The following is a 13334-nucleotide window of genomic DNA, read 5'->3' on the forward strand; positions in this document are numbered from 1 at the left end:
GTCGGAGCAGAGGCAGCCACATGCAGCGTCAGCGAGTGCCACATGGAGGTGCCAGCTCGCCAGCAGCGTCACGCGACCGCCCAGCCAGCGTGGAATGCAGCGTCGACATAACCTACTTACGGGGGTACATTGCCCGCTACTAATGTAAGTTAGATATAACTTTATCATTATGTTTTAATTGTTTCGTCGCGATATATAGGAAATGTTAGGTATCCTAATTTTAGCCGTTGTATGTTATTAACCGTAGCCGCAAATTTATTATGCTATCTGAGTTAGTGTCCATTCGTGAAAGGTTAAATAAATTAAGAGAAGATATTGTAAAGTTAGGTCCAGAGAGGCGACGGAAAGAAATAGGTAGAAAGAAACTAGACGAATCAAACGAATTATATAATCGCGCGGCGGATATTGTGTCTCAGTTACAGAAGCAAACGGAAAAATATAAAATTTCAGAATTAGAGTTAGCTAATAAGCATATAAACGATATTGCCGACACTTACAGTAGGATAAAGATAGCATTAAATTATTTTGATACAGAATCTCAAACAGACGGAAAAATGGCTAAGCCCAGTTTTGATGTCAAGACGGCCATCGCCTTGTTGCCCGTCATGACGGGGCAGGAGGATACCACTAAACAATTAATAGACGGTATTCTAATGTACAGTTCCATTATTAATAGCGAAACTCAACAGGTTTTAATAGACTTCGTCCTAAAAACAAGACTTTCATCTAGCGCTAAGCTCAGATTAAAGACGTCATATAGTAGCGTAGAATTACTTGTCACGGATATGCGCACATTTTTACTACCTAAAAAATCGTCCGAATCGATTCAGGCTCAACTATACAGAGCTAGGCAAGGTAGGAGAACTATAGAGGCATTCGGAGCCGAGATCGAGGATCTTTTCGTCAACCTGACCATATCTCAGGCCGACGGTAACGATAGCAGGTACGATATACTTCGTCCGCTGAACGAGAAATCAGCCATTAAACGGTTTGCAGACGGTCTAGCAGACCCAAAATTAAGCACAATAATATCATCTAGGCAATTCACGTCATTGCCCGAAGCAATCAGGACGGCCATTGACGAGCACAGCTCATCACCACAACAGGATCAGGTCCTACATTATAGACGGGGACATTCTCGTAATAATTACGGGAACCGGAATACCCACTCTGCGCGTTACAATAGGAATAAGGGCAGAGATTTTAACACAGGAAATAAAAATACATTCGGGACACGGTATTATTCCAATAATAACCATAACACAGGTATTTCGCAACACGTCTCGACAAATAGAGTTAAACGACCGGACAATTTCGCTGACCGTGCAGCTACAGTCCACCGACCTGCGCGCGCGCCCACTCGCCCGAATACGCGTGCGCAGCACATGCAACCGTCACACGATAATGTAAAACCTAACAGGCAGTTTTTTCGTGACTAATATGAATAGCGCAATATTTAGTTATAATAAAGATAATTATAGCACAGTAACTTGTAGTATAGGTAAAACATATAAATTAAAACTCTTGGCCGACAGCGGAGCAGGCCTGTGTGCTATTAGGTACGAATATTTACAAAACAAACCCGATCTTTTTAGACAAATACAAGGACATAGCATTACTATTAAGGGAGTATGCGGAGATTTAACTTCAGAAGGATATATATATTTAGACTTAGACTTTAACGGTTTCATTTGCGAAGAAAAGTTTCATGTTTTTAAGAATATGCAATGCGCAGCCCAAGCAATTTTAGGGGAAGAATTTTTCAAACGTTACGATGCAGATATAAGTTATAAACGCAATGCATTAATTTTAGAGGACCGAGGTCAGTCCGTTTCGATACCTATGCAAGTACATTTAAATAATACGTATGTCCATAATATACCTCCGCGATGCGAAGTTATGACTCACATTACGTCACAACTGGTAGACGACTGTGTAGTACTAGCCCAGGAAATGCAAGCAGGCGTTTTTGTAGCAGGTGTCATTTCAAGACCAGACAAAGGTCAAATACCCGTACGGATATTGAATACGACTGATAAGCCAGTTACTTTAGATTTATCAAAGTTGAAGGTAAACCGATTATGTAATTTTGATATTTGCAATTTTGACACAGGGAAAATTAGCGTCAATAGAGTAAAAACCTTATTAGGTCTCTTAAATTTACACACTTATTTAAACAAAGAGGAACAATTAAGTATAGAACAAATTTGTGCAAAATACGCAGATGTTTTTCATCTGCCAGGCGACAAGCTTACCACAACAAACTTGCTGGAGCACAAAATTAACTTAATAGAAAATGCAAGCCCAGTATACGTAAAACCTTACAGGATACCACATGCCTTACGCAAAGAACTTCAAACGCAGATCCAAGATATGCTAGATAACGACATAATAGAAGAGACTACTTCCGAGTGGTCCAGCCCAGTTTTGCTTGTTCCTAAAAAGAGTGATAAGTTAGGAGAAAAGAAATGGAGATTGGTTGTCGACTACAGGCAACTAAATAATAGAATACAGGATGATAAATTCCCATTGCCCAACATAACAGAAATATTAGATTCCCTAGCAGGTAGCATATATTTTTCAAAGCTCGATCTTTCCCAAGGTTATTACCAACTAGCTTTAGACAAGGAATCCCGGAAATACACCGCGTTTACTACCGATAAGATGTATTCAATGAAGAGATGTCCCATGGGACTCCGAACAAGCGGTAGTGTTTTCTCAAGACTTATGACCATAGCCATGTCCGGATTAAATTACAAACAATGTTTCATATACTTAGACGATTGCATTGTCATAGGTAAATCCATAACGTCACATAACCATAACCTCACTCAAGTTTTAGAACGTTTGAGGAGCGCGAATCTTAAACTAAATCCATTAAAATGCGAATTTTTACGTAAAGAGATAATGTATTTAGGGCACAAAATAACTTCAAAGGGAGTAGAGCCCGACCCAGCGAAAGTAGATGCATTAACCAAATACCCAAGACCAACGAATACAGACGAGGTCAAAAGATTCGTAGCATTTGCCAATTACTATAGACGGTTTATTCCAAATTTCGCGAACATAGCTTATCCTTTAAACCAGCTTTCCAAGAAAAACGCAGTTTTTAACTGGTCTACAGAGTGTGAAGCAGCATTTTTAAAATTAAAAAATATTCTTACGAGTCCACAAGTTTTAGACTATCCAGATTTTTCAGAAAATAACATTTTTACGCTACATACAGATGCATCAAAAATAGGATTAGGTGCAGTACTATCAAATTCCAACGGAAAAGTAGTCGCGTACGCAAGTCGAAATCTTAAGCCAGCCGAGACGCGATACCCAATCATAGATTTGGAATTACTTGCCATAGTTTGGTCGACAAGACATTTTAGGTATCGGGGTGACCCTATTGGGAGATGAGGTAAACTAAGGTTACTTTACAACACCGATTTATTCTGACTCCAATTAATTATCTCAGAAGGTTACTAAATAGATTTTACACAAGGTCGGGACAAGGACCAGGCGGCGCCGCGATATCGCACTAGTTAATTAAGTAGGTATGTGCGCACTGTATGCCTTGCGCTGAGCGACTGAATGGGCTAAATGCTCCTTCGAACTGTACACCGAAAATGCTGACTCTAAATTGCGTCACCGCCATGTCCCTACATCATTCCCCCCCTTTTTTGAAGAAAAAAGGAAAAGGATTGTCAAAATACAACAATACCAAATACATAGAAAAATATCGAAGCTAACAAAACAAACTTACTCGCTTCGAGTGTGACACATACCTTATCATGCTAAGGTTCAAAGAATGCTTACATTGAATTTATCGCTCACATTTTAAACAAGAGCTGTGAAATAATACCTGTAGCTATTGTATTACATTCTGATTACACACTGAAATAATACATTGTTGTTTTATTTATAATGAACATGGTGGTCAACCTCTGAGAACTTGAACAATGATAACAACATGTTAGGTATTACACTTACTTAACTACAACACTTATTGATACACTTGTTGTGGTGGATTAGTCTGAACGGTATGCACCTTTATAGCTGTGGGTGGTAAATTTCCGACAGTTTTCTGCACCCATGATCTAGCACATTGTTTACATTTCACTCTCAAAAAATAACATAACGCCAACAACAAAATTATTCCCAACGCGATTAGTCCAATTCCAACATAATTTAGTTTCGATTCCACCTGATTAGATAAATTTTCCACTTTCGCTATCGCAATAGCATTATGTGTGTTACTGTCGTCCTGCTTTCCTTGGGTTAATCCCATTTTTACAATTTTCCACAATAACTTTACTGACAGGAAATCTAACTCTGACGTCTAACAACGTGCTGTACTGATTGTATATTGAACACGTTTATCTAAAACATCTACTTAAATATGTTACAAAAAACTTAAATCAGTATATTTAAATCCTATCACATTGTCACGTACCGCCTCGATACGTGTATAAAAATCAAAACACTGTCGCAACAGCTTTATGACACAGTATATAAACTCTTAACTACGTTGCGGGACTCGTGTTTCAGAGCCCGACTTGAAACTGGCAAAAAAAATCCGGTATAAATGACATTTGAATGTAGCCATCCACCCTGTGAAGTGGCTAACCATATACTACTTTCGGCAAGTAGAAAGTTTACCTCCCCGAAATAAACTTTCTACCCCCGGGGTCCAGGCTCCATCCAGGAGATGCTAAATTAAAAACAAAGTAGTGGACCCGAATTTCACGTTTTCCAAGAAAATCTCAATACCTTAAAATGTGTCACTCGTGGGCAACCTCTCCGCACGAGTGTCCTTATCCGCAATGTAACCCTGCACTACATTCAATATGGTGAAACAAGTTGCTATACTCCTTATGCTTTAACTGTGACATATTACACATGATACAATTTTATTCATCAAGCAAAAATCTAACTGGCCTATTTATAACTCGTCCGCTCCGCGTGGTACGAGTCAAAGGCGTTGGCGTTTGAGACACTAATGGCTGTATAGGCTCATTTGTGTTCAAATCCGCATTCCTACTAGAATTATTACTGCTTTCAGGTGACTCGTCTAACAAAAATGCTGGTTTCAACCTGTCAACTGATATTTCTACTTGTCTATTGGGCAACTGAATTTTAAAAGTTTTTGACCTCCTATTCAAAACTAAATATGGTCCATCATAATTGGGAGTAAGCGGCTTCTTTACTAAATCGTTCCTTACAAAAACATGGGAACATGACTCTAATTCTTTGTGTACAAATATTTTTCTCGAATCGCTATTCTCTCGTGACACGGGACGAAGGTTATCTACTACGGATCTAAGTCTCTCTACGTATGAAAAAGGGTCATTAATATTTTTTTCAGACTGAGTATAAAAATCACCTGGCAATCTTAACACATGACCGTAAAGCATTTCAGCTGCACTTACCTCGTTGTCTGATCTGCACGCTGTTCGGAGTCCTAGCAAAACCGTAGGTAGCTCGTCAGCCCAGGATGCGTTGTCAGCTAGCCTGGCTGTTAAAGCACTTTTGACTACGCGGTGCCATCTCTCCAAAATCAAAATGCAAATCCCGTTGCTCTGAGGGTGATAGGGTGTTGTACGTACCTTGTGAACCCCTAAAAATTTCATTAAGTTCCTAAACAAGTCACTTTCAAACTGTCTACCCTGATCAGATGTGATTAAACTTGGACAACCGAATCTACATATCCAATTTTCATAAACTACTCTTGCGACTGTCTCCGCTGTCATGTCAACGATTGGTATGGCCTCGGGCCATCTGGTACGACGATCTATCATTGTAACTATATACCTGAGGTTTTGAGCTGTTGTGGGCAAAGGCCCCACAATGTCCACATGTAAATGCCTAAACCTTTCTGCGTCTTGAAATTGTCCCAATTTCGAAACTGTATGCCTATTTACCTTTGCTCTCTGACACTGCACGCACGCTCTTGCCCATGTGCCTACATCTTTATTCATGCCTGGCCAAAAATATCTCTGGGCTACCATCTTGCGCGTGGTCCTAATACCCGGATGACTAATGTGATGAATGGCCTCGAACGCTATCTTCCTGAATTTTTCCGGTAAATACGGTCGAGCATTCTCACCTGATATTTCGCAATATACCTTCGTATCCGAGTTTGGCATACCTAACAATTTAAATTTCGCCCGGTTTGCTGTAAACAAGTCCGCGAACTGCTTATCGGTTTCCTGTGCTTGCGCAACTTCTTCGAAATCGATGACTACAGGGCAAGCTATTGTTTCTACACGTGAAAGCGCGTCAGCAACTATATTCTGCGAACCGCTAATGTGTTCTATCTCGCTCGTAAATTCGCTGATGTACATTAGCTGTCTCGCTCGACGTGGCGTCTCTTTTGCTGAACCTACTTTTGTTAACGCTACTGTAAGAGGCTTATGGTCCGTATACACTATCAATCTCCTGCCCTCTACCATATTTCTGAAATATGCTATGGACATGTAAATTGCGGTCAACTCTCTGTCATATGTACTATACTTCTTTTGTGCTTCTGAAAACGCTTTTGAGAAATAACCTAGAGGTCTCCAAATATTACCTACTCTCTGTTGTAAAACGCTCCCTGCGGAGGTTCCTGATGCATCTGTCATAAGCGCTAGAGGGACGTCTGAAACCGGAAATGACAATGTAACGGCGCTTTTTAGGCTCTCCTTACACTGCTCAAACGCGGTCTCTGCTGCACTGTCCCACTCAATTTTAGACTGATCCTTTTTCTTCGAATTATGCAAAAACTTATTTAAATGACTCTGCACATCCGCCGCTTTGCCTAAATGTGCTCTATAAAAATTAACCATCCCTAAGAACCGTCTGAGTTGTTCAACGGTTTCGGGTCTCGGATAGTCTATAATAGCCTTAACTTTATCGTCGCGTGGTCGCAGTCCGTCTGCTGACACCGTATAACCTAGAAAATCTACTTGCGACATTCCAAATTGGCACTTGCTCAAATTAATTGTCAAACCTACTCTGTCAAATCTTTCAAATAATTTGCTAAGATGTTCCCTGTGTACGTTCTCGTTCTCCGAGGCTACTATTACGTCATCTATATAACAAAATAAGGATGAACTCGCGCCTTGCTCATCAGTAATGGTCTCTATGTCTTGTAGCTCAGCGTTCATGAAACGCTGAAATGTCTGCGCTGCATTACGCAAACCGAAACATAATCTAGGGAACTCAAACAACCCAAAAGGTGTGATGATCGCTGTTTTTTCGATGTCTTCCGGCGCGACCTCGATGGCATGATAAGCGCGATTGATATCTAGGGTGGAAAATAGTGACTTACCTGACAATCCGTATGTGAAGTCTTGCAACCTGGGTATCGGGTATCTGTCCGGCTTCGTGACAGCATTCAGCCTCCTGTAGTCTCCGCACGGTCTGATCTGTCCGTCCTTCTTCGGAACTACGTGTAGCGGGCTGGCCCAGGGACTCTTACTCGGCCTGCAAATACCTAAATCTTGCATATTACGAAATTCCTGCTTTGCCTGTTCGTACCTATCTCGCGGCAACGGCCTAGCACGCGCATATACCGGAGGTCCTGAAGTCTCTATATAGTGCTTTACACTGTGTTTAGCAGGCTCTTTAAACGATACAGGTTTTATTATGTCCGCGAAACGTATTAGGATGTCACGGTATGGGTTATCATCCCGAATACATTTTATGGACGCGTGCTCGCAATATACGATGGATCCAATACATCTTAAATTTGTCACTTTATCCACTAAAATTTTGCAATCTAAATCTACCATTAACTTATGAGTCTTTAAGAAATCCGCACCGAGAATTGGTCGAGTCACGTCGCACACTATAAATGTCCACCGAAAAGCTCTACGCAGTCCTAAATTGAGCTCTAATGATACCGCTCCGTAAGTTTTTATTTCCGTGTTGTTAGCCGCGTACAGTTTATAATTGTTACACTCGCGACGCTCTGTGGCACTAATTCGGTTAACCGGTACTATGGACACGTCTGCACCAGTGTCCACTAAAAAACTCATGCCACTATTGAAGTCTACAACGCACAAGCGGTGGCTTTCCGTCCTCGGCTCCACGCACCCACCAGCCGCCTCAGGGTGCACCGCATCTAGTTTCCCTGCGGTGGCTGCCAAGCGTATGCTGTCGGCGGCGCCACGCCTGCCGACTGCTGCTGCCTCCCCCAGGCGCACGGCTGGATGCATCCGCGCGCGTTCTCTCTGAACTTAAAATGATATCTACACAGCCAGTCCGGTTTTCTTCTCAGGACGGTCGACCTTGAACGTGATCGGCTCCTATTTTGCCTGAAGTCTCGTTCCCGCGGTCTCGACCGGAGCTCACTCACCTCTCCTCTGAGCTGGTTCAGCTCCAAGGCCATCTTTCTAAATTCCCCAATTAAATCGCTTGTTACTGCGTTCAACGACGCTGTTGTTTGGGCTGCCGGGGCTGCTACAGTCGCGACCGCCCCTGAGCCCATGGACTCTACTATCTTGTCCGCCATGGACACCAGATCTTCTAATTTTGTTTCTTCTCCGACTGCCGTAAGGATCGCCCTCGTCGCTATTGGCAATCTCTGTAACCACAGCCTCTTCACCGTGTCGTCCGAAACATCGGCATTCCTGGCCGCCTCGGCCATTCTCCTGTATAACTGCGAAGGCTTCTGCTCCCCAAACTCCATTTCTTTGACCAACCTGTTAAACTGGCGGTCCGCGCTCTCCTGGAAAGCCGAAATGAGCCGGGTCTTGAGGGTCTCGTAACTCCTCCCCGTGGCGTTGTCCAATAAATCGCCCACGGTGCTCAGCTCTTCCTTGCCCAACTTGCTAACTACCAGGTCAAACTTTGCTTCCTGTCCTAGTTTCTGCGGTGCTAATATTGCCTCCAACTGCGTAAACCAAAGCTTGGGCATATCTCTCCAGAATGGTGCTATTCTCGACGAAACGGTGATGGCCGCAAGGTCGCTCTCCATGGTTACCGTTGTTTTCTGTTCCGTGGTACTGTCGCTCTTTGGCTCCGAAGTCGCGACGCCCTTTGGTTCCGCCGCCCCGGCGCTCCTGGGTACCGAAAGCCCGGCACTAGGTTGCTGTACTGGCACCCCTAGTGCGAAACTGCCGTCCGGCATTTCCCGCCGATTTTATAACGCAACTATTGTCTATTTAATTGAAATTAGACTCTCACAGAACGACTCAACACTCACGAAATTGTCTTTGCGCGGCACTTCACGGCAGCCTGGTCTGCCCGAATACTAATGTCCAACGCTAAACACAAAATTTAAAGTCCAAAAACGAACGCGGGGTCACCATTTTAGGTATCGGGGTGACCCTATTGGGAGATGAGGTAAACTAAGGTTACTTTACAACACCGATTTATTCTGACTCCAATTAATTATCTCAGAAGGTTACTAAATAGATTTTACACAAGGTCGGGACAAGGACCAGGCGGCGCCGCGATATCGCACTAGTTAATTAAGTAGGTATGTGCGCACTGTATGCCTTGCGCTGAGCGACTGAATGGGCTAAATGCTCCTTCGAACTGTACACCGAAAATGCTGACTCTAAATTGCGTCACCGCCATGTCCCTACAACATTTTAGACCCTATCTCTTTGGGAAAAGGTTTAAAATTGTCACCGACCATAAACCATTGATTTATCTTTTTGGAATGACTGATCCCTCGAGTAGATTAACCAAATTTAGGTTGTATTTAGAAGAATTCAATTTTGATATTGAGTAAATTCCGGGGCGAAACAATGCAGCTGCAGACGCATTGAGTCGTTTACCGATGAATAGTGAAGATTTAAAAAATATTAGAACACACGTTGTATCAGTCATGACCAGAGCTCAAACACGGAAACTGCGCGCGCAACAAACTTGCGATCAAGGTGACTTAGCGACAGATGTACCCGCAAACAATAGGCTTGATCAACCTAGAGTTGTGGAAATCATCAAAGCACCAAAAAATTGTATTGAACTCATATTAAGTTCCGATTACAAATTAAGTAAGACATGTCAAAATAAAATAATGAGTAGTAAAGGAAATTTTGAGTACGTACCAAGCGAATCATGCATATATCTAACATCCCGATCGTTATCTACCGTAGGCGTGTTAGCGAGGGAATTAGAAGAATTTTGCAAGAAGCAACGCATAAATGAAGTTATAATAATAAAAAATAAACAAAATGCGCAAGAAATAAATGAATTTTTAGCTAGCTACAAATGTGATATTCCTAGGATCCTAGTAACGAAAGGTGTCACGAAAGTATACGATAAAGAGGAAATAAGAGTTATTTTAAACGATTTCCATCTATTACCCACCAGTGGCCACGCGGGGGTTAATAGAATGCTCAATAATATTAAACGTCATTACTTCTGGCCAAGAATGAGCCACGATGTATACGAATACGTAAAGAAATGTGCACATTGTCAACACAACAAACACACTAATAAATACACTAAGGAGCCAATGGTGATAACTACAACGCCAAGTTCATCCTTCGAAAGAGTTTCTTTAGACATTCTAGGACCTTTAGAAATAGACAATTTTAACTATAAGTACGTATTAACAATTCAGTGTGAACTGACTAAGTTCGTCGAAGCATATCCTTTAGAGAGGAAAGACACTGAGTCTGTAAGTAAAGCATTTGTAAATAATTTTATTTTAAGATATGGCGTACCAAGCGACGTTATAACGGATCAAGGTACCGAATTTATGTCCAGTGTTTTTAGCGATATTTGTAGATTATTAGGTATAAATAAGCTACACTCGACTGCTTATCACCACGAAACTATAGGAGCACTCGAGAACACGCACAAGAACCTAGGAGCTTACCTTAGGATACAATGTAGTAATAACCGCACAGACTGGAGTACCTGGTTAAGCTATTGGTGTTTTTCGTATAATACCACCGTACATACCGAGACGCAATATACGCCATTCGAATTAGTTTTCGGCAAACACTGTCGTTTACCGAATAATTTAATTTCTTCTGTCGACCCTCTCTATAATTATGATAGTTATCCTAAAGAATTTAAGTATAGGTTACAAAGAGCTCAGTCAGAAGCTAAAAGTAATTTAATGTCTAGTAAAGCCAATAGAAAATTAATGTATGATAAGAAAATGAATTCTGTACAATATAAACCAGGAGACTTAATACTTTTAAAAAACCAAGTAGGCGATAAATTAGACTCTATTTATAATGGACCTTACAAGGTCATAGAAGATATGTCACCAAATGTTAAGATATTAAAAAATAATCAGGTTTATATAACTCATAAAAATAACACTAAGATGTATATTGAAACTAAGTAATAACTAGCAACTATTATATTATATTATAATTAAAAAAAAAAATGTAAATGCAACTGCGTGTGTCACATTTTTTTTTCTTCCTTTGTGGGGGTGAAGAGTAACTTTCCAGGGAGGTGTACTATATGCCTAAGTTAACATATTAACAGTAACTATACGTTACTGTCTGCAACATAAATATGCGACGCACGTAATTGTATAAATAGCATGTAAGCAATAATTAGGAATTAAACGAACTTACCTTGTGAAGTTCAATTCCAATTATGCGAGAGCTTCAACCGAAGACGATTTAAAGTTTACAAGGCAGCAGTACACGGAATGATGCCGTCTCAGTCACACATTTAGAGCCCACAGCAAAAACTAGATTTTTTATCTCACTCGCACACTCCTGGTGGTGGTGGAAGCCGGGGCTCGCGCCATTACTTTTTAGAGGTTTTACCTATGTAGTTTTTTTTTTTTTTCAACCGAAGACGATTTAAAGTTTACAAGGCAGATGTTTAGAGTTACTGTATGTAAAAAAAAAAAAAACAAAACTACATATTTAAATAATCAATTAATTTTATTCAGCGTAACTCAATATTGATTCACTTGAAGTTTGCATACATAAATAAGTACTTAAATCAATTTGTAGCTTGTACATCAAAAATTGCATTAACGAACTCGTTATTGGAGCAGTTGATTGTATCTCTTTTATAATATTTTAAGAATACATTCGATTTGTCACTCCAACCTGCAGCTTTTCTCAATACATCTAGGCTAACACCAGCCTTATGAGCAGCTGACGTCGAGGCGTGGCGGGTGCTATGCGCCCCAAACACGCTCACATCAATACCACTGTCACCCAATGTCTTTTTAACCCAATGGCCTATTGTTTGAGAGCCAACTTTTTTGTATGGCTTTTGGATACTTATAAAGAGGTGATCGTCAGACTGCTCGCGAAAGTTTGCCGTCTTTTCAATGTAATTCTGTACTGCGAGCGCAGGGCATATATTTGGATTTTCGCGAATGAAAGGTAATTTTATGATTGGTTGAAAAGCTCCAGATCGAGATGTTTTTATTAAATCTGGTACTTTAATCACAATTGCATCATTATCAATAGAAATATTATTTAATTTAATCAGACTCAAGGTTTGCATCCGCTGTGCGGAAGCGATAGCCAGCAACGTGGCAGACTTAAATGCTAGGTCTTTAATGGAAATGTTATTGTAGGGATACAGTTTTGATAGGTAATTTAAAACTTTAACAGTATCCCATGTTTGATCGTATTTGGGTTTAGGAGGATTTAATCTGAACGCTCCCTTAAGAAACTGATTTATACAATAATTAATTGTTATCTCCTTCCCAAGGACAATCGATAATGCTGATCGATGAGTATTAAGTGTACTATAGCTGCCACCATTCTCAAACGCCTCTGTTAAGAAAGATAAAACTTGAGAAGGTGTAGCTTCGTAAAAATCATAATCATTCTTTTGGCAAAATGCCCACCATGATCTTAATGATGAACTATACTGAGAAATAGTATTGTTAGAAAATGAGGCCATGATAATTTTTAGGGAATTATGAGGTGTGCCTCTTTTCGCAAACGATTGCCCGATAACCTCGCGGCCGCCAGGGAAAGGCTTGAGTGCAGCGGGTGGCAGAATATGTTTTTCCAATTTAAAGTGAAGGCATCTATTACCTCAGAGTGAGGTACAAGTTTCCAAGATGCAAGCTAAGACTAGCATCAGTAAAAATTATAAGTTCGTAATTATTATTAGGTACGAGTAGGTATATAAAGGACAATAATAGTCATCGATATTATCAATCCAACGGTAAATTCGGCAAAAAGAACATTTTTTTTTTTTTTTTTTTTTTTAAATGATCGATCGGTAAGTAGGTATCGAAGATTGAGAAGGCTTATCCTTAAAGGGTACAATAGTCCCTGATCCAAGATAAAATCATGTAACCGTGTGTTAGCTCGCACGAGTATTTACATAAAAATATTTTATTCTATCAGCAACTGGGATGTTGTAGTCGTGTAGGTACCTGCGACGCGGTGCTCAGCGTCTCC

At 40.7% G+C, this 13334-nt stretch overlaps 2 protein-coding genes across 2 annotated transcripts; one reads left to right on the forward strand and one right to left on the reverse strand.

Moving 5' to 3' along the window:
• Window positions 1-193: 193 nt before the first annotated feature.
• On the forward strand, window positions 194-5121 carry LOC134805944 (uncharacterized). The gene is made up of 3 exons (XM_063779127.1): window positions 194-1140; window positions 2243-2566; window positions 5051-5121. Exons 1-3 carry the CDS (start codon window positions 261-263, stop codon window positions 5119-5121), a joined length of 1275 nt encoding a protein of 424 aa, XP_063635197.1. The 5' UTR covers window positions 194-260.
• Window positions 5122-8095: 2974 nt separating this feature from the next.
• Window positions 8096-9103, reverse strand: LOC134805945 (uncharacterized). The gene has a single exon (XM_063779128.1). It carries the CDS (start codon window positions 9101-9103, stop codon window positions 8096-8098), a length of 1008 nt encoding a protein of 335 aa, XP_063635198.1.
• Window positions 9104-13334: the final 4231 nt, after the last annotated feature.

Source organism: Cydia splendana, unplaced genomic scaffold, assembly GCF_910591565.1.
Source record: "Cydia splendana unplaced genomic scaffold, ilCydSple1.2 scaffold_89_ctg1, whole genome shotgun sequence".
In the NCBI taxonomy this organism is placed as follows: Eukaryota; Metazoa; Arthropoda; class Insecta; order Lepidoptera; family Tortricidae; genus Cydia; species Cydia splendana.